Below are 27027 nucleotides of genomic sequence, written 5' to 3' on the forward strand. Positions count from 1 at the left end.
GGGTATAGGGATAGATGAATGAAAGGAAAGACTCAAAAAATCCCTTGAACATTTCAGTTGCTAATGCCAGGCAGGGTGGACCCTTGGTGTGAGCTGGAAGGGATCCTCTGTTTGATGGGAGAGGTTATGCTTTCAGTTTGGATAGACTGAGTTTGCGATACCCAGGCAGAGAATCTCAGGGGCTGTTGGGGACAAGGGCAGAACTTAGGGGTGAGACAGTGGATTTAACTTATTCAAATTGGGAGTGCCAGCCATTGTTGGATATCAGGGTGAAGCTATGATATATGGCAGCCTCTCTGAGGGAAAGATCACATCAAGAAAGAGCAGCACAGCACTGTAAACCAACTGAACTTTAATAGAAAATAAATTAAAAAGAAAGAAAGAAAGAAAGAGCTGCAGAACAAAGTCCCAGTTTGAAGAATTCTCCTCCCTGGTCAGGGATGAGAAAAAGAGAAGCCCACGAAAAGGCTATTACAGTGACGAGACCCAGAGAGCATGTTGCCGTGGAAACCAAGAACGCTAGGAAGGCTTTTCAGGAGCTGGAGGTCACCTGTAGCTCTTGGTCCCAGCAGATATCGAGGAACAAGGCCTCTGAAAAGGCCCATCTCTCTGGTGGAGAGAGGCACTGGAGGCCTTTGTCAGTTAATCGTCATCTCTGGGAACTACCAGTCAACTGATCTTGATCCCACTTAACAGGCTTGGCTTGGGCTCATGCTTTTGCATCATTTCATATCACTTAGAGACCTTCTCTAATGGGAACTACACATGCAATATTTTCCTCCACTATTGATAGGGAGATGAGATTAGTTTGACCTAATGGCTTATTAGAGGAGTGACCATAAATCAAACCAGATGCTCTGAGGAGTGAAAGAGGGTGTTAACCAGCTGAGATGCTGGAACAACAAATGAAACGATTGTCCTCGGCTGACTGTGTATGTATGTATGTATGTATGGGTATATGCATGTGTGTGTACACGTATGTGTGTGCACCCATGGTCACCGCAGTGGTTGGCTATTCCAGATGGGTGTTTCTCATCACGATTACTTTGCTCGGCACTCAAAGGCCCTTCTCTTATCATAGCCTCTCAGTAACTGTGGTGGGTGAACAACCTGGATCTGATCTCCCCACCCTCTTTGTCGAGGGGAGGAGGAGACCCTGGGTGGTAGAGCACAGTGTGTCTTCCAGCTCTACGTCGAGAGCGCTTTTGCTAACCCAGATGCGCACTCAGAGCTCAGCAAACCTGGGTCCCTTTGCCCTCCCTGATTAGGCCTTAGCAGGTTGCTAAGAATTTGATAGGCCTTCTATGTAGGCTTCCCCCTTGTCTTTCTGCCAAATCACAGTTGGCCTCACTGACTTGGCCTGTTGCCAGCTCTTTGGCACCAAGACTCATTAAGCTTTTAAGTTCAAGTGAGGACATTTCAACCCACTCTTTTTGTAAAGATCGCCAGTGAAAAGCTGCTTTTTGTTTGAAGATTGGCCTGGCTTAGGTGGGGACTTAGGCAAGAACTGAGTATCCCTGACGGCCTTCTGGTAGGAAAGATGAAAACAGATGAAGGACATAAAAAGTGAATTCGTAGGATTCATGATGAGCAAAATAGGCTCTCAGTGTTTTCTTTTTCTTTCTTTCTTTGTTTCTATGAATCCTCACTAAATACATAGCCCTTGGTTCCTAGTTTAAAAGGGACTCTTAGCACAGTGTATGGGGGGAGATTCAACTTGTCTCATTGAAACTGTGTTTTAACATCAATTATAAGAGTCTAAGGGGGGGAGGAGGGGACTTCTCTGTGCATCTGAAACATACCTAAGCTCTTCTGTCTTTGCAAATATTTTTTCCATTTAAAAGTATATAATCCTTCTCACAACTTTTCACTTAATATATAGTTTTACATGACCTAGACCAAATTTGTTTTCATGCTTCCAAAAATGTGCTTGAAACTTATTTTAGGATAATTGTCCTTCAGCAACCCCTTCCCTCAAAATAGAATTTCCTTCACTCTATCAATCTCTGCCTTAATAAATACTAAAACTTCTGCTCATGTAAATCACAGTCCTAATCTCTTTCCTCCTGAACAAATTGATTGCACATTTATCGGAATGACCAATTGATTTAAAAAAATGCATAGGTTACCAATAGGCTTAAATATGGACTGCTTGTGTGGTACAGGAGAAACAAGCTATCCCATTGGCTGCCTGCGGGGTTACATGCTGGATTAGGCTTTGCTCGCATTTGAGAGGATTTAGTAGCTCCTTAATTGTATTTTCCTTAATAATCCATTTTTTGATTGTCTCTACTGGGCTGTCAGGCTGGGTGGGCTGGCCTCCCACAGGGAAGTGTGCAAAATTCCTGCCTGGAGCCTGCCATTCTAAATGTTTCCTTTGGTTACTCACAGGAGAGGACCTTTTCTTAAACAGACCACCAAGGACCCAGGTTATAAATGATTCCTTTCTAAAGTTACCTATGCAGAAATAGACGTCCCTCTTATATTAAGGGGAAGAAGAGAGAGTGAATGAAAAGACAAATAAAACGTTGAGGGTTTAAGGTTGAGTGATTAGCTCTGGTGCCTGCCTTTCCTTGTGCCACTAAAGACCCTGCCGCGAGGCTGACTGTCCCCAATTTGGCTTCATTGTGCCTGGTGCCTCTTCCTGCAACACCGGATATGATTCAGTTTTCTTTGCCTAAAACCTAGCGTGCTTCACCGTCTAGGAGCAGTTTTTCCGTTTGGCTCATCTGAACTAGCCCTTTGCACTGACCACAGTGAAATATTATTGTTCCCAAGATTCCCTCTGTGCTTCCGCATCTCCATGCCTTTGCAGCAGTTCATTCCAGCTGCATAGGATACTCACTTCCCTGTCCATTTCCATCTCCCTAAACCTTAAACCCCCAACCCTGACAGTGGGCACCTTTTCATCCCCTAAGGTATCCTCCTGGATGCAGCCTGAATTCAGTACTGCCTTTTTCCTCTTAGAGCCCAGGGTGATGACAGCCACGCATCCTGGAGTGGAGATGACAATCCTGATTTCAAGCGATTTCTCTCTCGTTTCTTGTTTGAAAAGTATTTTGGCTTTGCCTAGAGAAAGTAACTGGTTTCACACATGGCACTACTCAAGAGGTGTTGTGTGTGTGTGTGTGTGTGTGTGTGTGTGTGTGTATACAATCTTTTTATAAGACTAAATATATAGACTATATATATATATATAGTCTTTTTAAGGCCACACCCACAGCATATGGAAGTTCCCAGGCTAGGGGTCGAATTGGAGCTGCAGCTGCCACCCTCTGCCACGGACATAGCAATACCAGATCTGAGCTGTGTCTGTGACCTACACCACACAGCTCATGGCAATGCCAGACCATTAACCCACTAAGCAAGGCCAGGGATCAAACCCGCATCCCCATGGATTCATTGTGTTTGTTTCCACTGTGCCACAACGGGAACTCCAAAGGTGTATTTTTAAACTTTCTATTAGAGTATGCATTCCTTGACATAGTAACAATACCTAACTTGTCTTTTCATGCCTAATGGTGCTTGCATATGTCAGGAATCCAGTAAGTTTTGAGAGAATGGGAAGATGAAAGATTATTCCAAAATGAGCATTTAAAAATCTGTTACCATGTTTCATCAAGAAATGTGTATTAAAACCATGCTGTAGTAACTCAAAATGGATCCTAGATCTAAAAATATAAAACTCTTAGGATGAAGACATAGGAGTAAATCCTTGGGATCTGGATTAGGTGATTGTTTCTTGCACATGATATCAAAAGTATAAACAACAAAAGTAAAAATAAAATTGGACTACTTCAAAATCAAAAGCTTTGGTCCTGCAAATAATATCATCTCCTAACCCATAGAATGGGAGAAAATATGATATGTGCAAATTATATACCTGAGAAGGGACCTGCATCAAGAATATGTAAGGAATTCTTATAATTCAATAATAAAAAGATAAGCAACTCAATTGAAAATGGACAAAGATATGTGAATAGGTGTGGAGAAGGCAGACAAATAGCCAATAAGCATATGAAAATATGTTCAAAATCATTAATCTTTAGAGAAATGCAAATCAAAATCACCGCGAGATACTGCCTCATACCCACTAGGAAGCAATAATGAGAAAGGAATTCAGTAAGTTTGGCATGGATATGGAGAAATTGGAACCTTCACACATTGCTGGTGGGAAGATAAAATGTTACAACCACTTTGATGAACAATTTGGCAGTTCCTCAAAAGGTTTAACGTTAAGTTAACATATGACCCAGCAATTATACTTCTAGGTACATATCCAAGAGACATGAAAACATATGTCCAAACAAAAACTTGTGCACAAATGCTCCTGACAGCTTTATTTATAATAGCGTAATGTTGGAAACAACCCAGATGTCCATCCACTGATGAATGGATAGATACAATGTGGTATATTTATAGAATGCAGTGTTACTTGGCCATAAAAAAGAAATGAACTACCAATGCATGCTGCAGCATGAACCTTGAAAGTGTTATGCTGAGTGAAAGAAACCAGTCACAAAAGACCACATATTATATGATCCCATTTGTAGGAAATGTCCAGAAGAGATAAATCTATAGAAACAGAACGTAGATTAGTGGTTGTTTAGGGCTGGGGGTGGTGGGTGGTTGGCATGGGGGAGGAAAAGCTGATGAGGGAAGGAAAATGAAAATTATTTTGCAATGATGATTGTATAGTCCGTGAATATACAACAAAATCAGATTTAACACTTTCAGTGTGTGAACTGTGTGTGAATTATATCCTAAGCTGTTAAAACACACAAACACACACACACACACACACACACACAAAATGGAATTAATTTTAAATTTTGCTTCAAGATATTTAAAATACAATCTTGAGGATTCATTCCAAATACCATTTAATGCATTTCTAGATGTACTACTATCATATTGTAATGTGCTGCCAGTATTTTAGAACTTCATTGAAGAAACTGTGCTATGGATTGATTCGATTTATATTCCACCTCCAAAAGGATGTAATGAAAACTACAAAATTAAAAATTGAAGCTACTTTTTTTAAAATGAGAACACATAACATTAGACAAAGAAAAGCCACAGCATGGGGAAATGAGAAGATATTGTGTTTAAATACTGCAGTTTTTCTTCACTTGAAGATCTTTTTCTAGCACAGATTAAGGGGAGTCTGTGTCATTCCTGCCAGAACTTCTGGCCTCAGGAATGCTTTTTCATTCCTCTGAATGAGACTGCGTTTTGTATTTCTGCAGCACACCCAGTAAAGTGGAATGATGATGCTGCCTAAGGGGAGGTGACCATGGTGACCCCCGTACCCCACTAGCTCCCTTCCCATTTGTGTGTCCCGTGGAACACTAAAAAGAAGGACCCAGAGGCTTTACTACCTCCTTTTTTTTTTTTTTTTTTTTTTTTTTGTCTTTTTAGGGCTGTACCCATAGCATATAGAGGTTCCCAGGCTAGGGGTTGAATCGGAGCTGTAGCCGCTGGCCTACACCACAGCCACAGCAATGCAGGATCCGAGCCACATCTGTGACCTACACCCCAGCTCATGGCAACGCCAGATCCTTAACCCACTGAGCGAGGCCAGGGACGGAACCTGAGTCCCCATGGGTACTAGTCAGATTCCTTTCTGCTGAGCCATAAGGGGAACACATACTTCCTCCTTTGAGGCCAACCTGCTCCCAAGGGTCCTTTGGGGAGGAATAAGGGGACTTATCCCATAGCCCATGCTTCATGAAATAACAGTAACTGGTGGAAGCCCAACAGATGATCCTCAGGTGGTATAGCTGCTTCAACCCAACTTAAGTCTGAGAAAATGGATCAGATGTGTTAGCAACATTTGCAAAATGGACCTGAAACCCATTGGAGCTTCTAAACTGACATTTTAGGCTTTCCTAGTCTTTGCAATTGTTACTCATCTTGTTATCAATTTACTTAGCAAACACGAATTGAGGCCCTACTAATGACTGGCCCTTACAGGAAAGCTGGAGTTACAGTGAGGACTAACTAACCCTTTGCCTGGTGGGAAGGTTGGACAGTTTCTGTGATATGTGATAAATGGATAAATAGCCAGAGAGTGTTGGGATCTAGAGGTGGGAGATACAGTTTCTACTGAGGAAAATGATTTGGAGAGGAGGTAACCTTTAGGCTGGGTTTTGAAGGATGAATAGGAGTTTGCTAGGCCACAAAGAGGAGTGGAGGAGGCCTGTGAGAAGGGCATGTCAGACAGAGGGAACAGCAAGCTTGTGACAGTGCTCAGCAATATGAGGGGGCTTTGCATACTCAAGGAAGGAATTGTGGCCAGAACCTAGGATGAAATGGGGCAGACTGGAGATGAAAGCTAGGTCTCAGACCCATGTGCACAAAATCTGGAATAGCAAATTAAGGAGCTTAAACGCATCCAGCAAGCTGTAGGCAGCCAGCGTGGTGTCTATTCAGAGGAGCAATGCAATTGTGTTGCTTTTTAGGAAATGACGTCTTTGACAGTGGAGATTTTTGATTACTTTCTGCTGTGCACCAGACATGATTATTGGGCAAAAAAAAAAAAGTAATGCTTCCCAAGGAGAAGCAGAAATGCTTCCTACACTTGTCTTGCTATGTCCATTCTTTTTATTTATTTATTTATTTTTTGCTTTTTAGGGCTGCACCTGTGGCACATAGAGGTTCCCAGGCTCTAGGGGTGGAATCAGAGCTGTAGCTGCTGGCCTGCACCACAGCCACAGCAATGCAGGATCTGAGCCATGTCTGTGACCTATGCCACAGCTCACAGCAATGCCGGATCCTTAACCCACTGAGCGAGGCCAGGGATGGAACCTGCGTCCTCCTGGATGCGAGTCAGATTCGTTAACTGCTGAACCATGACGGGAACTCCTGCTATGTCCGTTTTTAATTTACAACTTTACTATGTGCATGTTATGTTCCCCAAAGTTCTCATCCAAGTCACTCATTTAGAACTTGGAAGCCATTTCCCCATACAAAGGTCTTACGTAACTCACACCACATCTGAGTGAAAGTCCAGTCTAGCAGGGGAGGTCGGCCTGGGCTGAGCTTGATACCTGGTGTGGGGTGATTGACAACATGGGGAGTGAATAGGCATTCGACTCAGAATTCTAACTAGCCAATTAGGAGCTGACCTCCCCTTTCTCTAACAGCAAAGGGCCTCTTCAGTGCTTGGCTTTTCCCAATTCCCCTCAGGACAGCAAGCGAGATGGGTGGTTAGGAGCCTGGGCCAGAGTTAAAGGATAGCTAGACTTTGGCGGGGAAGGAGACCAGAGGCAGCTGTGGGTGCAGCTGCCGTGCAGCCGAGATTGCCCTTGGACTTCTTAGCCTTTGCTTGGTTGGCTTCCTCCCTTCCTCCCCGTCCCCAGCACTAAAGACCATGCCCATGTGAGCCTGCCTTCCAAAAGGACTGAATGATCTCATCCCCTGACTTCTCTGCTTTCATCTCTCCCAACTCCCAACCGTAGCCATAGGCAGATGCTTGGGAGGAGAAGTAAACCAACAGGCAATACATCTGATTTCCACCTATGGGCAGCGCCGGGGTCAAAACCTGCTTGGGGGTGTTCCTGTCATGGCGCTCAGTGGCTAACGAGTCTGACTAGAAACCATGAGGTTGCGGGTTCGATCCCTGACCTTGCTTAGTGGGATAAAGATCTGGCGTTGCCGGGAGCTGTGGTGTAGGTCACAGACTCGGCTCGGATCTGGCGTTGCTGTGGCTGTGGTATAGGCTAGCAGCTACAGCTCCGATTAGACCCCTAGCCTGGGAACCTCCATATGCCACGGGTGCGACCCTAGAAAAGGCAAACAAAACAAAACAAAAAACAAAACAAAACAAAACAAACCTGCTTGGGGAGGGTGCAGGGAAGAGATGAGAATAGTAACTGCCACTTATGACGTGTACACGGTACACCAGGCCTGTGCCAAGTGTGCTACTTGCATTATTTTGCACTCTCATGCCATGACTAATAATAGGGATTATTGTGCCCATTTTTCAGAGGAGGAAACTAAGACTCCATGCTGCCTAGTGAGTTGCAGAGCTGGGATCTGTCTTTCTGTCTCTGGAGGCTCCTAGTACTCTTGGAATTTTGTGGGTCTCAATCCTGGAACTCCTGGTGCTGAACACTTCCTGCTGAAGGAGGGTGGAGAGCAAGGGGTGGCCGCTTGTCACACTCAAGTCTGGATGCAGAAGCTTTCGGAGCTGTACCCCAGCAGTTTCATGTGCCAGCTTTTCTCCTACCCTCCTGACAGTAAACCCAGCAATGTCGGGTTTTCGCTGTGCAAAAGGAATACTAATTACAATCATTTATACATAATTACTGCATAGCCCAATGATGATTACACATATCATTGCCTAGGTCGGAGTAACTTCGGTCTGCGTTTTATCTGATTACGCTAAATTCTCTTCATGTATTGACAGTTTTCACAGTTCGTTGATCACATGTGTCGTCTTAAACTTGTAGCTTGTAAAAGCAGGGAGGACATTGAATGGGAGGCAGGGTGGGAACAGTGGTTTGTGGGTGAAGGGCACAGTGAGTACCAGGCGACGACATTTGGAGGGCATCCCGTGGGCACTCAGGAGGCTTCCTGTCATCGGAGGAGGAAGCAGTATGGCCAAAGCCAGGGTTTAGGTGGGGTCAGTTTGGGTGCTTGGGGGGGTGGGGGCGAGGGGACGCAGATTGATTAAGGTGGCAGAGACGGGTGGCTGGAGATTAGTTCTTGAAATGCAAGAAGTAAAGTACACTTCTCAGTGTAGAAACCTGAGCTTGTGGGAGTTCCTGTTGTGGCTCAGTGGTTAACGAATCCGACTAGGAACCATGAGGTTGTGAGTTCGTATCCCTGGCCTTGCTCAGGGGGTTAAAGATCCAGCAGTGCCCTGAGCTGTGGTGTAGGTTGCAGACGCAGCTCGGATCCTGCATTGCTGTGGCTCTGGTGTAGTAGGAAAGAAACCGGAGTTTGTAATCCTAACTCTACCACTTAGGAGCTGTGACCTCAGATACATGCCTGGTGACAGTTTCTTTTCCTAGATTTTTAGTTGATTTTTCTACTTCTTCTAATCCAAAAATTCCATAAGTTCTAGACAGCAAGAATGGCCATGCAAAGATTGGGGTATGAGAGAAATTGAAAATGAGTCAAAAGGACTCCAAGATATTCAGGATATGCAGATAATTGCTAGAGGTTCTCTTCCATGTTTATAGATTATTTCATTACTTTTTTAAAAATTGAAGTATAGTTGATTTACATTGTTGTGTTAGTTTCAGGTGTATAGCAAAGCAAAGTGATTCATATATATATATATGATTTTTTAGATTCTTTTCCTTTATAGGTTATTATAAAATGTTGCATATATTTCCCTGTACTATATATAGTAGTCCTTGTTTATTTTATATATGTGTGTGTGTGTGTGTGTGTTAATCTCAAACACTTAATGTATCCATCCCCTCCTCTTTGGAACAATAAGTTTGTTTTCTATGTCTGTGAGTCTATTTCTGTTTTATAAATAAGTTCATTTGTATCATTTTCTTTTCTTAAATTCCTTATGTAAGTGATTTCTCTGTATTGCTTGGGAGAGGTTTTGGGGGCAGGCCTGGTGTGACCTATATGGCTCCACCCACACTCCCTTGGCCAGAACGCTGTTACTTTGCTACGAAAAACTACAGAGGAGGCTGAGAGATGGAGCCTAGCTATGTGTCCAGGGGGGGAAAGGAGATGAATTGATGAGCAGACTCTGCCTCAGGACCTGTATTAAGATCGTCACAGCACTGCTGGGCCCTGCAATTCACAGTTATACCCAATTTCTTGGCATTTCAAGTCTGCAAAGACCGTCTAAAGCTCTTGTGATCTTTTCTTTAGGGAAGTTCAAGGCAAGTGGCTTAAGTAGACGTGTACTTCACACAGTCTTGATAATGCATAACACCTCACCAACATTTGGTAGATATTAATGATGGAAATTTACATTCCAGCACTATTTTGTTCATGTGAAACGGGAGTTCCCCTGTGGTTTAGGTTTCACTTTGCCCCATATGAGTCGGGTTTTTTTTTTTTTTTTTTTTTTGACCTCAGAAGGTGTATTAACTTTCCTGCTTTTGCCAAGGCAACTCTGAGAAGATATCTCTAAAAATGACATCTGTAACAGGTTTATCATCAAGGTTAAACTGATCTCATGCTTAGGTTCAAAAACGGTTGCCATGTTAAATTATATGAAAGTGCCCACTCCTTCGTCCAGGGTACAGCGTTGAATCAGAAAGTGATCAAGGAAACCATGTAGAAAAACACAATTGAGCCAAATTAAAAGGGACACAAAGTAGGTAATTTTGTGATCATAGTTGCCCGTTGCAGCTGCACAAACCAAGCTCAATGAGATGATGGTGTAATCTCTTGTTGCAAAGAATAAAGTGATTTCCCATGAGATTAAGCATGAACTTCCAAACCCTGTGTTCAAGGTCTAGATCGCTTCTCTGCTTTCCCCCAAACTCGAGGATAATTGCTGGACTTGCATTTCTGAGTTGACTGACATAGAGTAAGCTGAATTTTACAATCCTTTAAAAATTTTACCTTTAATGTTTATTACAGTCCAATAAAAAAATAAACTGCCCATTGGCGTACTTCCTAAAGTTTAGATGGTCTTATAATGTGTCTTTTGTAGCAGTCCACAGTATTGTGCCCCTTGAAGAGCTATTACATCAGCTGTTGGAAGAGTTAGTATGAAACAGAACCTCTCTGTCCCAGAATAGGGATTTGAGTTTTTAAAAAATAGCAGTAGAGGAGTTCCCTTTGTGATACAGTGGTTAATGAACCAGACTAGGATCCATAAGGTGGCAGGTTCAATCCTTGGTCTTGCCCAGTGGGTTAAGGATCCAGTGTTGCCATGAGCTGTCGTATAGCTCACAGATGTGGCTTGGATCTGGCGTTGCTGTGTCTGTGGTGTAGGCTGGCAGCTATAGCTCCGATTCAACCTCTAGCCTGAGAACTTCTATATGCCGAGGGTGTAGCCCTAAAAAAGCAAAAAAAAAAAAAAGAAAGAAAGAAAGAAAAATTGCAACACAGGAGTTCATTGGTGGCCTAGTGGTTAAAGATCCAGTATTGTCACTGTCGTGGCTCAGGTCACTGCTGCTGCTTGGGTTTAATCCCTAGCCCGGGAACTTCCGAATGCCTTGGGTGAGGCCAAAAAAATTGCAATAGACACAGATTTCTTCGGTTTGTATTTTATATCTGTTTTACAATCAATGTTGAAAGGCTACCATAAGCTAGGTATTAAGTGTTGCAGAGAGTTATAAAATACAGCCTATGGTGGGATCAGAACATCAGTTTCGTTCCTGGAGATCTCAACAATTGTTTCTTTAAGGAATCTAATCTTTGATCTTTTAGGAACTGGCTTCCACAGAATGCGTGCAGAATATGTCTTTGATTCACCTTCTCAGAAACTCAAGATGACCATGCATTAGGTAGCATGACCATGCACAATGCATGTGCACAGTTCTGGCCTTCCCAAAGGGTTTAAATTTCTCTTAGTGAGCATGCCCCATGAGGGAGGGACCTGGGGTCTGCCCCGTTCTCCTTTGTGTCCCCCAAGCCCAGCCTCAGGCCAGGACATCATGCGCCCCCGAAAAGTATTTGTTGAGTCCGTGAAGGAACACACAAAACAGCCTTACTGGAAATAGGTCACGGTGTGTTTTCCATTTAGAATGTGGGAAGTTAGTAGACACCATTTCATTTCTATCATATAAGAAGCACATGCATTTTTGCTTACCTTCAATGTCATTCACTTTTTTCATAATTGAGGATGATCCAAGAGCAAAACTTTTCTTCCTGGTTTCAGTCATTCCTCACCGGATGTACATGAGGCCAGCTATACACATCTGTTGGCTTGATTCATTTATGTGAGGTTTTTTATCCAAAGGTGGCCAGAAACGGAAAATAAGGAAAACCTATTTTAGGGTTTGGCAGCTGGCTAATGGAAAAGTTGAAACTGAAATAACTTGCATTTACTTAGCAAAAGGGGACATGCTCAGTATACTAATAAGTGTGAACATGCAAGTTTCCATTTACCCAAAGCTAGCGCCACACATTGTCACGCTGCCCTCTCACCATGGTCTTGGATGGAAGGTCAGGTTTTCAAAATCCCTATTTTATTAAAGGGGAAACTGAGACTGTGATCAAGTAACTTCCCAGAAGCCCATAGCTAATATGTGTTTTACCTATTAAAACATAGTCTCCTTATACCAAATTCACAGCCCTTTTCTCATTATAACCCTGCTGAGTATTATAAGTTATTTGTGATGTTTTATTCATCAGATACCCATGATTTCCAGTGAACAAAATTTTTCGCTATACATATAGTCATAATTTGTATGAATACTACTTGCATAGGGTGATGTTTTAAAATTATGGATCAGGGAGTTAGTTCCCTGGTGACCTCGCGGTTAAGGATCCAGCATTGTCACTGCTGTGGTGCGGGTACGATCCCTGGCCCAGGAACTTCTGCATGCCATGGGCATGGCCAAAAATAAATAAATAAAATAAAATGGTAGATCAGAACACTTCCGTCTTCATCTTCAAAATCGGATTCACTTCTAACTACGATGTACTTGGAGGAAAATCCAGGCACCTCACCTGGGCCTGGATGTGGCTTTTGCCTTGGCTGTCGTGTTATATATTTCCTCTTTCCACCCACTCCGCCTAGCCACCCTGACCCTTGAATACACTAAGCCCACTCCTGCCTCCAGGCCTTTCTTCTTGCTGTCTTGTCTGTCTGGGACTCTTGTTTTTAGTCTTTAGTCTTTGGCCAGTACTTTGGTGTCATCCTATTTTTTTCCCCAGATGTTACCTCCCTCGAGCTGCCTTCTGATCACCTGATTTAAGTACCACCTGCATGGGTTGCTTGGCTTGTCTTCCCAGTGCTTAGGCTAAAGGAAATTTTCCTCTCATTGATTTACTTGTTTGTTCTCTGTTCCTCCCACTGCCCCAGACACTTACTTGTACTAAGAAGATATGTTCTAAAGGGCAGGTCCTTTTTTGGCTCATCCGCTACTGCCTTCCCTGGGCCAAGAGCCATGTGCAGCATACAGCAGGAGCTTGATAAATATTTGCTGGATAAATAAGCATCTGGATATTAGTTCATTCTGATTAGCTCTCATATCTTGTGTATATATATATAGATATATACCTATATATCTATATATATATAGATATATTATGGCTGCACCCATGGCACATGGAAGTTCCCGAGCCAGGGATTGAGCTGCAATGGGATTGAATCTGCACCTCCGCAGCCATCTGAGCCTCTGCAGTCAGATTCTTACTTAACCCACTGCACCACAGCAAGAACTCCCTCATGTCGCCAATTTTAAAATGATCTTTATTTTTGTTTGTAGTTGTGGGTGTATCTTATGCACAAGATATGGAATAGTACCGATGTTTAAATTTTTGTTGTGTAAAATTATGCCAGTATCTTAGAAATGTCTATTTAAAAAATGTTTTAATTTTTTTTGCCATGCCTGCAGCAGGTGGAAGTTCCTGGGCCAGGGATTGAACCCACGCCATAGCAGTGACATGAGCCACAGCCACCAGGGCCACCAGTGTATTCCTAGAATTGTCTTTAAATGAGTGGAAAGAGGAGTTCCTGCTGTGGCACAATGAGGTTGGCAGCGTCTCTGCAGCACTGGGATGCAGGTTCAATCCTTGACCCCATTCCTCCCCCCACGACGAAGTGGCTTAAAGGATCCAGCGTTGCTGTACATTGCAACTGTGGCTTGGATCTGATCCCTGGCCTGGGAATGCTATGTCATGGGGTGGCCAAAAAAGAAAAAAAAAAAAAATAAATAAATGAGTGCCGGAGTTCCCATCATGGCACAGTGGAAACGAATCCAACTGGGAACCACGAGGTTGTGGGTTCAATCTCTGGCTTCACTCAGTGGGTTGAGGATCTGGCATTGCTGTGAGCTGCAGTGTGGGTTGCAGACGTGGCTCGGATCTGGCGTGGCTGCAGCTGTGGTGTAGGCTGGGAGCTGTCACTCCGATTAGACCCCTAGCCTGGGAACCTCCATATGCAGTGGGTGTGGCCCTAGAAAGACAAAAGACAGAAAAAATAAAATACAATAAATGAGTGCAAAGATAATCTGTTACCAGCCTGAGAGGGCGGACTGCTCTCCTCTTAGCTACCGGTTTGGGGGACCACAGGTGGGAAACTGGTGTGGGGTTCTGCTGAGTGGGGAGCCTCCAGCAGGTGAATGATCACCTCCTTTTCTCTGGGGTTCCTCCTGAGGATGTTTTGTGTCGTCAGTGGACAGAACTCAGACCCTATGTGTCTTGCCCTTGACCATCTTCAGCGGACACCTGCTTCCCTTTTCCTTTTATTTTCACCTGGTGTTGATATTATCCCATTGCATCTAGGTGGTGTTTATTTGGGTTTTTGCTTTTTGTTTGTTTTCAGTGTTTTTTGAGGTATTTCTGTTGTTGTTATTTTCATTGTGCTTTGATGATATATTCTGAAGGTGTGCTTTCCAAAGCTTCAAGCTGCAGTTTAAAATGACTGGACCAACATATGAAGGCTTTCCCAGCTGGGCTGTGGAGTAGCTATGTATGTCGCAACTTTTGGGGGCTCAGTCTTTTCACTATAAAGATGGTGGAGTGACTACATGACCTGTTTCTGTAGGACCAGGCAATTGGAGAACGATGCATCTCAGGAGGCTCATAAATATGTCATCATCATCACTTTAAAGCATGTCATCAATAAGTGCTTATTGGAGTTCCCTGGTGGCCTAGTGGCTTAAAATCCAGCATTGCCAGTACTGGGGCTTGGGCTACTGCTGTGGCGCAGGTTCGATCCCTGGCCCGGGCACTTCCACATGCCAAGCATGTGGCCAAAAAAATATTTATTGAAAATATTTATATTTTAATATATAGGAGGGTAACCATGATTTTTAACAAAACTGCAAGTGCATAAATAAATATCCTTGACTCTTATTCAGACCTGTATTGTTGAATTTCTCATCTGATTCTAATATATATATACAAAAAAAGTCCTCAGTTTAAGGCAAAATACAAGATAAGCAGGTGGTGGGCATTTCTGTGATGTGAATTCAGTGTTATCTTTTATTGTTGTGTACTGTAAACTGTGTATGGAACGGGGCAATGTTTACATGAAAAAAAAATACAGTTGCCTTGGTCTTGAAAATATCCCAAATATTTAAGAGCACTATGGCTTTTTATTTTTATTTTTTACTCAAGTATTAAATATTTTTATAGTAGTGGGGTTTTTTGGTTACTCTTTTAATTAAAGTCTATCATTATAACTTTTTTAATGACTTCTTTTGCCAGGAAAGGTTTCTGCCATATAAGTATGTTTCGACAAAGGATGGTTATAGTGAAGTCTCTAAGACTGTTTAAACATCTCAACATGTATAAAAGAGGAGTTGGTGGATCCATCATTACTAAAAAATAGTATAATTCTTAGATGTAGAAGACATATCGGGTCCTCTTCAAAAGGATTTTTAATTTATGAATTTTTTGTTAGGGTATTTGTTATTTTTTTTGTACGTTGGCTAATTAGAAGCAAAGCTCAGGACATTATATAATGGCATTTTATTTTATTAGAAAAATCTAGAAATGTTAGAGAAAGCAGTTGATTCAGAATGCTGTGAATTGAATTAGTATAAATAAATACACACAATGGAGTTCCCCTCGTGGCTCAGTGGTTAATGAATCTGACTAGTGAACCATGAGGTTTTGAGTTCGATCCCTGGTCTTGCTCAGTGGGTTAAGGATCCGGCATTGCTGTGAGCTGTGATGTAGGTCGCATATGTGGCTTGGATCCCGTGCTGCTGTGGCTCTGGCGTAGGCCAGCGGCTACAGCTCTGATTAGATCCCTAGCCTGGGAACCTCCATATGCTGCGGGAGCGGCCCAAGAAATGGCAAAAAGACAAAACAAACCCCAAAAAATACACACCGTGTAGGGAACCATTTACAGAGAACTTCCTATGCACTAGGCTGTGTTAGTGGTTCACGTGTTTTGTCACATTCAAGCCCCATTGACCCCTATGCAATTGCTACCATTGTTTCTCTATTACAATTGAGGAAACTACTGTTAATGGACCTGTTGAAAGGCATCTCCTCTGTGAGTGACCAAGCTGGACTTTGGGTTCCGTCAGTAGGATGTCAAAGCTCTTTATTCTCACCTCCCCCCCCCACCTCCCCCCCACATGAGTCTGTCCGCAGGTATTAAAAAGGACACTGGTCCACACTTACTGATAAGACACACTCTCCAAGGTAAATTCTTCAACCTCCAAGATACATTGCTAAGTGGAAAAATAAGGTGTGGGGCAGTGCATACACCTATATTTTATTTTATTTTTTCAATTGTAACTATCTTTACACATTTTCTTTGGAAAGTGTTTAAGGTCACCTTCAGGGAGGAGTCTGGGGCTCTATGGGACCTGGGTGCCATGGAGACTTACATTTTCCTGGATATCCTTTTGGTTCCTTTTGAAATGTCAACACTGTTGTTGGTTGGCCACCTGGAGATTTCCCAGGGTGAAATTCAAACCTGGTCCCCAGACACGGAAGGCGAGGGGAGCCTGAAGAAAGAGGCAGATAGCTCCAGATTTGTAGGTGGCAGGGTTCACAAGCAAGGGAACTTAGACGTGATGCTTGTCTTGGGCGGCCAGAAGACGAGCACATCTCGCCGGGATCTTAAAAGTTTATACAGACGCTTTAACTGGGTTCAGTCACATGTTCAGTCCAGATGGTCTCAATAACCCAGTACTATCTCAAGGCTGAGTGTCTGACAGTGGCTCCCGCTGTGGGGATGGTGGGCAGACCATACATTCCAAGGCCAGGGGAGGGGGCGAGGAGCCTCTGACTGCCCGGGGCCGGCTTGGGTTCGCCGACAGTCCACTTAATGATCTTTCCCAACAACTGTGGGAATATTATTTAAAACTCCAGTTTAGGAGTTCCCACTGTGGCTCAGCAGGTTAAGAATCCGACTAGTATTCATGAGGATGCAGGTTCGATCCCTGGCCCCACTCAATGGGTTAAGGATCTGGCACTGCTGTGGCTGTGGTGTAGACCAGCAGCTGTAGCTCCAGTTCGACCCCTAGCCTGGGAACTTCCATATGCCATGGATGCGACCCTGAAAAAAAAAAAAAAAAAGACATAAATAGAGAAATAAAACTCCAGTTTAAGATGAGACTATTAAGGGAGTTCCCTTGTGGCACAGCAGGTTAAGGATCCTGTATTATCACTGCAGTGGCTTGGGTCGCTGCTGTGGTGTGGGTTTAAGCCCTGGCTGGGGAACTTCCACATGCCATGGATGTGGCCAAAAAAATAATAATAAAATAAAATGACACTGTTAAGAACTCATGAGAAAAGTAATGTATTTTAAGAATTTTATACTACATGTAAAATCTGCTTTGGAGACATCACATCTGTCTGTTTCTTTTAAGTCACAAGCTCTGGGATGTCAGGCCTACCTGAGGGAGTGTGCTGATCCAGAGAGCTCAGGTCCTGGGCCTGCCTGTACTACTAATCAGCTCATCATGGTCAGGCCTCAGTTGTTTCAGGCTTCAGTTTTCTAAACTGTAAAGTGAGAAGAGTAAACAAGCCGTCTTCCAACTTGAAAAACCAATAATTCCAAAATAAGCGCATGAAAAAGTGCTTTTTAAAGATTAAATTCATGGTTAAAGTTAAGTGGATTCAGAGTTCCCTGGTGGCTCCGTGAGTTGGGGACCTGGCATCACTACCATGGCTCAGGATGGATCCCTGGCCTAGGAACTTCTGCATGCTGTGGGCGTGGCAAAAAATTAAGTAGATTAATGAGAGGAGTGCCATTTTGACTCTCGGTCTGCAGAAAGGCACTTGTGTCTACTCCGGGTGTTACCTCTTGGTGGCAGCACTTGGAATTGGCCTGAAAGTTACCAACAACAGGCAGTTTTTAGTGTAAAACCATAATATCCTGTCTGTCGTAACCATCGTAGGGACATTTCTCAATGTATCAATACATAGTCATGCCCAAGACAAATACAGGCTGAATTCAAGACCAATTATTGAACCATTTCAAAAAATCTTTTGTTACTGGCTTGTAGAAATCTATGAAGCGTAAGTTCTTTAGCATGTACTATGTTCTTGGGCTGCATGAATTCTAACAGAGGTTGGCAAACTTTTTGCACAAAGGGTCGAATAGTAAACATCAGATGCTTTGTGAGCTGTAGGCTCTGTGTTGTAATAACTCAGCTCTGCTGTCATAGCACAAAAGCAGTTGTAAACAATACATAAATGAATGGACAGGGCTGTGCTCCCGGAAAACTTGTTTAGAAAAGTAGGTATTATGCCAAATTTGGCCCATGGTTCATAGTTTGCTGACCCCTCAATTATCCTAAACCCTGCCCCAAGTTTCTCTTTGCCCTGTGTCCTGAGATAAATCACCTTACTACGTCTCCTCTAGTTTCTGAATGTAAGACTAAGAGCTTCTATACTTCAACCCTGTACCTTCAATAATTCCTTTATGAATAACCTAGTGGGCAAATTCTACATTCTACCACATCACCCTGATGCCAACCCTATTTTAGTTTTTTAAATTACCTTCTTTTTTTTTTTTTTTTTTTTTTTTTTGCCTGGCGGTGGGCATGTCCACAGCCTGCCAAAGTTCCCTGGCCAGGGATCAGGTCCTCGCCACAGCAGCCACCTGAGCTGCAGAAGTTACAATGCCAGATCCTTAACCCACTGAGCCACACAGGAACTCCTGCAAGTTGCCTTCTTTACTTCTTTTCACTCTGAACTGATATTTCCTGAGGACAAACACTTATAGTTGTTTCTTTTGCCTTCCCTTGCCTGGATTACCGTATTTACGTGATTTCAGCCTTTTCCCCAAAAGGCTCTCATATCTTTTATACCTAGGGAATTGTGGTTGGCCTTGTTTAAAATCTTCAGGATATGATTGGTTAACCTCTTGCTAAACATATTTTTCCCTTTCTTAAATGAAGCTCCCCACATTTAACAAGCCACTCTCCTCCAAGAGCAAGAAGCTCTGGAGGTAGAATTAGTCTTGGCAAATTATTTGCGAAGATAGATGTTGGTCTCTGGACTTGGTGCGTCCCCGGAGAGCCCCCTGCCTCAGCCAGGAGAGCCGGGAACAAGCCCTGCTGTGTAATAATAACTGGCTCCAATCCTAGACAATTCCCTCCCAACCTCGGTCCAGCTCATATCCTTGTCCTTTCCCCCAAAGCCCCTCCCAGTCTCCATCCTTTCTTTATTCCCGACACTTCCAAATTCTAAAACTCCACCTGCCACGGACAAACCTGATGTTGGCAAGGCTCTTCCCTTGGACGGGCAAAGGCTCATCGATGATTGAGGTTGACTCCATGCTTTCAATTCGCGGCTTTTCCTGTTCAGCAATTTAGCTGTAGCCCCGGATAAGGGTGATTTGTCTGATCCATCTTGCTTTATGTCTCACTTGACATTCTGCCTTTTTCATGACAGGTTGCTGAATGCTATAAAGCCAGGACTTGTTAAAAAGATCAATAGATTGCCTACCCCCATTGCAGGATTGGTGAGTATCCAGAATTGAGATTTATCTTCCAATAGTCCTTTGCTGTAACCTAAGAGTCATGACAGTGCCATTTATTACTGTTCGCTCCTGCAGTATAGATTCCACTCAAATGAGAATGCATTGAAGCCATTAAGCTGAGGTCACTTAAAAATGAAAGATTGCAGTTATGCCTAAATGGCATCTTAATCTTTGTTTGGATTTTCCCATGAGTGATAAGGACGTTCGTTCTTAGGTAAATTTGTTTGGGGATAAGAGGCTGATAATTAAGTTGACCCCAGGAGAGGAATGCGATTGTAATTATGGTTTTCTCATTTCAGTTCTTCTCTGCGTTTCTCTGGAATGAAGGGGGGAGGAGGTAGAGAGACAGAGAATTTCATGATTAACAAGCAGCAGTTTTACGATAAATTGCTGTTTTCAATCTTAAAAATCTACTTGCATTTACGTACCACATAAGTAGACCAACTTTCTAAAGACGCAGTGGGTGTGGAGGTGATTCTGATGTCCTCAGGAGGATTGTTTAAGCAAAGCCCTGGCTTTTCTGAACCTACCCATCCAAAGCCAATAAAGCTCAAATGTTCACATGTAGTCAGATGCAGGGATTTTTCCATGCATTGATATGTTTCATAATTCTTGGCAACCAATTTTAATTACTTAATTGATTTACCTTTTGGTAATAAGAAAAGGTGGAAGATCTAAAATACAAATCTTAGTTCTGGAAGGAACATGGGCTCATGCACGTCTCCCCCCCCCATGCCATGTACACACGTGTACAGACACTTGTGTGCACAGAAAGCTGAGGATCACTCACTGACTGCTTCCATTGTGTCTGCCTTCTGAGCCTGTAGTCTTGCAGAAAACAATTAGAAAAATGTCAAGAATTTAGGCAGCCTCCTATGTAGACCTTAATGATTTGTTGTTAAAAAGTTTCTTCGTCATATCAAGATGACTAGTTGAAATTCAATGTAACAACAAAAAATTACGTTTGAGAACTGTAGGGGTCATGTAATTAGGTACATGGTTTCAGCAAGTTATATGAAATGAGTTGTTTTTTTTTAATTGTAAGAATTGTACTTCTGTGGATACATTTTATTTCCTATACTGGTCAGTAGTGTTTGTGATTAGTCATTAGAAATCTTTCTGATTTCGTTTGTCAGAATCATGCAGCCAAGAAAGTTAATATAGATAGTTAAATACATAGACAGTCAAATTGGAAAGGAATGGATTTGAATAACTTTATTAAAAATCGATATATATATTATATATGTTAATGTGTACATAGATTAGCAAGTTCTAAATGTTTTATCAAATCCATCTCTTTCAAATGTTAAGGCTGTGGCTTTAATGATGCTGACAGATAACTGTTTGGTCCCAAGCTGGTGGCATCTCCAGACCCTGGAGGGCTGGGATTTAATGTTATGGAAACAAAACCTGTGTCATGAAGTCAGGGAAGGCTCCAGTGAACTCCACGTGAAGAGAAGCAAGCAGCTCTTAGTCCAGAAGCTGAGAAAAGAGCTTTGGAAACATTTTAAAATGTGAACCATAAATAATTCTAGAAAGATTAAAGATTTGGGATACATGCATTGATCTTTATGTTGTCTTCTTATAGCAGATCAAATGTTGTTCTTTGCCTGTTCCCTCAGCTTTGGAACAGGAAGGCAATTTGATTCAAGACAACCAGGGACCTCTGTTGCTTTTTTCTCATTTTTATCCTGACTTCTCTTCCTTCTCTTTCCTTTTTCATTTGAATTTCCTTTCCATTTTGTCCTTGCCGTCTTTTTTTCCTTTTTGTTGCGCTTTTCAATTAATACTTCCTCACTCCCTCTCATCCTGTATCACATATTTTCTTTACTAATTTGTTATTGTAATATTGTGATAAGCAACATATATTTGGTCTTTGTTTCGGGCATAGAGCACCTGAAACATTTGGAATTTCCTAAACAATGGGAGTGATGGGAGCATCTTGGGTTGTAATATTTGGTCTTTTGTCATCAGTTCCTAAAATAGCTCCAGTTCTGTAAAAGTGAAGGAGTATCTTGTTCCTTAGAGCAAGCTCCTTTCAGCCACACCTGAATGATGTAACTTTTGGAAAGCTGCAAGGATGGGGGCTGGTTGTTGGGGGAACCAACCTCGTGATCAGAGGGTTGGAACGTTCAGTCCCACCTCACTGACCTCCAGGGAGGGAAGATGGGCTGGAGGTTGAATCAGTCACCAGTGGCCAATGATTTAACCAGTCATACCTGTGTAATGAAGCCTCCGTTAAAAACCTCAAAGGGCAGGGTTTGGCGAGCGTTTTAGTTGGTGAATACATGGAGGTCCCAGGAGAGTAGTGCACCCGGAGAGCATGGAAACTCAGCTCCTTTCCACATATCTTGCCCTGTGTACTGCTTCATCTGGCTGTTCATCTGTGGCCTTTATAATAAACTAGGAAGCATAAGTTACTGTTTCCCTGAGTTCTGTGAGCCACTCTAGCAAATTAATCAAACCCAAGGAGCAGGGTCTTGGGAACCTCTGATTTTATAGCTCCTTGGTCAGAAGCAGGGCTGACAATCCGAACTTGAGATTGACATCTGAAGTGGGGACAATTTTAATGGGACTGAGCCCTTAACTTAGGCAATCTGATACTGTCTCCAGGTAAACAGTGCCAGGATTGAGTTCATTGCTTGGTGGTATTGGAAACACACACACACACACACACACACACACACAATGGAGTTATCTTTAGTCCAAAAAAAAAAAAAGCACAATCAAACAAACCAAAAACTTCTCTATGTTGAGTTAATTATGACCCATACATCCTGAATGTACAAATCTGGTCAAATTCTTTTTCCTCTCCTCCATTTACCTTCATGTCAACATTTCCAAAAACCAGTGCACTGATCAGGGTCCCAGCGAGAAACAGAACTGTCACCTTTCTCTCCCCTGCCCCCATCCTGTTCATGTTCTTCCAGAATTCGCTCTTCAAACCTATCATTTGCTTCCTTTTTGTGCTCATGTGCTGATCTGTCTTCATGACCTCAGCTCCTCATAGCTTTGACTGAAGTCATCCTTTCTCACCGAGTTTTTTCTCCTGAACTCCAGGCCATTTTTTTCAGTTTATTGAACAGCTCCATCTAGATGTCCTACCAGCACCTTGAACTTAATGTATTCACATTAGACTTAAATGACCCCTCCCACCCACCAGTGCCAGTAAAGGCATCATATACATGCAGTTGTGCTAGTTGAACTATCAAGGCATTTGGCAACTTTCTCCAGTCTGTCTACTTTCCTGTGTTTCCTAAGTCCTTCTTCATGTTTTGTATGGATCATTACAGTCAATTTGTACTTCCTCAAATGTTATTTACTCTCCTATGTGAAGCCTTTCCTCGTGACACTTCTTGTGAGTATGATACGTCTCTCTTCTTGACAAAATATGGTTTCTTTATCAAGACCCAATGCAGAATCACCTGCTTTGTGAAGCCCTTAGTGTTTATGTCCATGTGATCTTCTGGAATACAGTTAGCATCTCCTGGTTTATGAGAAAATGAGTTAACATATTAGCAACAGAAAAGATAGCTACATTGAAATATGATGTGGAGGGTAAGATTTTTGAATAACTATCTGTTAACAGCTTGAAATTCAAGGTGTGTAAATGATTTAGTATTCACATTAAAGCATTATAGCTCTAAGTCGTTAATTGGCCATGCTCAAACTTACCAAAACCTGAAATAGGTGCAATGATTCAAGGTGTCCTAGTGATGCACTAAGAAGTCACAGCATCACTTTGATGGAGGGTGTCCCAAAATATTTAGCCTAAAGCCAATTTCTAAGGAAACAGAGTCCAAATTGAGGGTCATTTCCCAAAACAGCTGGCCTGCATTCCTTAACTCTGTCAAGTGTCATTAAAGACACCTCCCCATCCCATACAACTGTTGCAGATGAAAGCCAAATGCCATGTGTGATCCATGATTGAGAAAGAGCAACTACTTGATAGACATTATTGGACAACTGGGGAGAGTTGAGCATGGATTGACTATCAGCTAATAATATGCCTTCTATGTTCAATTTCTTTCACAAGATGTCTGTCTTGAAGATAGTTGCGGATGGAGGGGATACTCTTGGGGTTAAGATGTACTCAATCTGGAGCCCTTAGACACGCTGTGTCACACCGTGAATGTTGAGTGAAAAGAAGTCTGTGTATAGAATGTATGATTTTTATAGACCTACCCATGGAGAGATGGAGGGGGAGAGGAGAGATGGAGGGAGGAAGAAAGGAAGAAAGGAAGGAAGGAAATGTGGTAAAATTATGGATCTAGATAAAGGGTATACAGTTGTCATGATGCTATTCTTCAACTTTTTGATAGGCTTGAAAATTTACCATATAAAGCTTTGGGGAATAAAACATTCATTCTCCTTTAAAAATGTTAGCATTTTTGGAATTCCCAGCGTGGCACAGCGGAAGTGAGTCCAACTAGGAACCATGAGGTTGTGAGTTCAATCCCTGGCCTCGCTCAGTGGGTTAAGGATCTGGTGTTGCCGTGAGCTGTGGTGTAGGTCGCAGATGCCGCTCGGATCCTGCATTGCTGTGGCTGTGTTGTAGGCAGGCGGCTATAGCTCGGATTAGACCCCTAGCCTGGGAACCTCCATATGCTGCGGGTGCGACCTTAAAAAGACAAAAAAAAAAATGTTATTATTTTTATTGAAGTGCATTTGATGTACAGTATTGTATTAGCGTGAGGAGGGAGGGGGAGCTCAAATCAACAGTAGATTTAAAATGGCTGAGACCATCTCGGGTGAACAGAGATGCAGCCTTTGGTGAGAGTGTATTTTTCACATGACAGTTCTTCCACCTGTATTTGTGACATTCAGCAAAGAGCAGACAGCATTCCTCAAGGGCTCCTACAGACCTCTAGGTTGGTTTGTACTTTACCAGGAGGTTGACAGGTCACTGACTGTCTAGTGATCAAGCAGTCCTCAGTAGCAGGGACCACGGAGATCGAAGAAGTGTGGCCAGAGGGTTTTCCGTGCCTGGAACCCATGCCTGTGTGTCTTAATGGCCTGGTGTTGAGAAGAATCCATTAAGATGGCCCAGCTGCTTGACTTGAAGATAAATAGAAAAGTGTGTTTTCACATAGCAATCCCAAATTATAAACACGTGCAGATTTACAAAGGCATGAATAGGTGTATTTTAGCCCCTGCGTTGAGCTGTGGTTACAAAGAATTCAGGGGTGAAGGTGTTAAAACAAAGTAGTTCAAAATCATTTCCTGGCAAGGACGCAAAGACCCTGGATCTGGGTCTGTGTTTCTTCGGTAACGACTGCTGACATGTGCAGCCGCGTGGAGACTGCCTGCAGATGCTTGCATTCTTTTTTAGGTGTTAGTGATCCTGTTAGCTGTTGCCAGAGAGAAAGACCCCAAATTTAGGTCTTGGCATACCAACCACTTTTTAAAACGCTGCCCTTTATTCCGCCAGTTCAACAGTGTTGCATAAGTAAGGCACATCCTGAAACTCAATTTCATGGTCACTAGAGATCAGATTAAATTCTATTTCATCTCAGAAACATTTGACTTTGTGCAAGGGACACAAATGTATGGAATTCTTGCTTGCAGTAGGAATTTGGGGATTAAGCCTTTTTCTTACCCGGATTTTAATTGTGACAGTGATTGTGTGTGTGTGTGTGTGTGTGTGTGTGTGTGTGTGTGTGTGTGTGTGTGTGTGCATGAAGTATAATTGGAAATAGATATTTGAAGATTCTGCCCTTAGGTGTTGAACCTTCCTAGAGCTGTCGCGGAATATTTGCTTGCTCTTGCAGGTGAATCCGTGAGGATGAAAGCAATCTGAGAAATAAATAATTTTACAGCTGGAAGCACATCTCAGATCTATTTGTTTTACAGATGAGGACATGGGGGCACATCAAGGGGAAATTCACACAAATAGTAAAAGCTGAGATGGATCCAAAACCTAGGCCCCCTTTCTCCTTGGTTGTATTACTCACCAATATCCCCAGTTGACAATGGAACACATGTAAATAATAATTATTTTACCTCTTGTGAGAAAGAGAGGAAAAGCAAAGACTCACTTTTTCAGTGCATCTCCTTTTTTCAATCTTCCTTTTGGCCAATACCTTCAAAATATCTTTCCAAGCTCCATGAAAGGGCTGACTTCGCCGAACCTCTGTTCTCCTGATGAATGCTGGAAATTTGACCCTAACTGAAATTCAGTGGGATCTAGCAGGAATGTAACTGGTAGAATTATCCTACCAGTTAGTTACTCTAATCCACTCAAAAATTTATTCTTTAGGAAAAAAGATGCATTTTTTCTTTAATCAAAGATAAGATTTCAAATATGCTTAGAGCCGAGCTTTCTGAAGTGGATAAAAATGTAAATTCCTATAAACTCTATGGACTTTAGGAAGGAAGCTTTCAGAAGGGATCTGCTTTATTTTATGAAACTGATACCAGAACAGTTGATGTTTCGTTTCATCCTTTGAGGGAGGTCAGGGCAGGAGAAATGATGAAAAGGCAGTGGAGATTTCCACATTAGGAGGAGATTAAAAATACTGTTTTGGACAGAGGTAGACATATGAAGCTGCTGAAAATGGAGCAGTAGGAGTGGAAAGCCTGGACTCAAACTTCATCATTTTAGGAAGATGACAATGCCATAAATTTGAGTCCCACGTGTTTGGGGTGTCTATCTGCCAAGAAGGGTTTTTGTTTTTTTGTTTTTTTGGTTTGTTTTTTTTTTTTTGCAAATCTTAACTCGAGATCAGCTCTTGTCTGTCTCAGCGCATCCTCACCAATGTCTTCTCTTTTAGGTTTAGATTTTACAACTGTGTTGGGAAATTCTAGACTGTTCACCTGCCCTTCCACAGGGTATCTTCTAGGTTCCCCCTGGAAAAAGCAGGTCGGAGTTCTGTTCCCTGCCTCTGATTCTCTTCCAGTTAAAATGACCGTTTCCGTCTAGGAGGGAGCAGAGCTGGCAGAGGGAGACCAGAGGTGGAAGTTACCATAATGACAGCTGTCATCTGTTAAAGCCCACCCGGTCCCAGGTGCAGTGCTAGGTTATCCTTCTCCATCGTTACAACTGCCCTGCAGTCTAATTATTGCTATGCCTTTACTGTATCTCAGGAGACAAGGGTGCCAAGAAGTAAATTACCAACTTTCCAATAAATAGGAGGCAAGATGGAGATGTGGACCCCGATTTGTCCAACTCCAGACCCTGTGCCTTTTCTGCTGTGTTACACCATCTCCCTCAGGCCTCAGAAGAGACACGGAACCTCAATACTCCTGAACACCTGTTTGGAGGCACTACCCTCTAAGGAGATCGCATGGGTTTTTAGAAGACAGCCTCTCATCCCTGTCCTTTAAGTCTATTAGTTTAACCAAACTGAGGCAGTGGCTGCTTTTAGAAGGCACTACACAGGTAACATTTCTACTGCCACCCCTAAAAAGCAAGCTCCATGTGGCCACACCTCAGGCATCATAGTCAACAAAGCACCCGTTCAACAGCAGAT

The 27027-nt window shown here is 42.7% G+C and overlaps 1 protein-coding gene across 35 annotated transcripts in view; it reads left to right on the forward strand.

Annotated features, from left to right (window-relative positions):
• The window catches only part of LIMCH1 (LIM and calponin homology domains 1), a 357562-nt gene that overhangs the window by 149042 nt on the left and 181493 nt on the right, over positions 1 to 27027 (forward strand). For all 35 annotated transcript variants that reach the window (XM_084971777.1, XM_084971782.1, XM_084971778.1 and 32 more), the window contains one exon: positions 19468 to 19537. In XM_084971777.1, coding sequence (XP_084827903.1) covers positions 19468 to 19537 — 70 coding nt within the window. The remainder of the gene's footprint in view (positions 1 to 19467; positions 19538 to 27027) is intronic.

This window comes from Sus scrofa, chromosome 8 (assembly GCF_054392235.1).
Source record: "Sus scrofa isolate SSC_HxYL_T2T_F1_AM1 chromosome 8, Sscrofa_HxYL_maternal_Yorkshire_Landrace_v2.0, whole genome shotgun sequence".
Lineage (NCBI taxonomy): Eukaryota > Metazoa > Chordata > Mammalia > Artiodactyla > Suidae > Sus > Sus scrofa.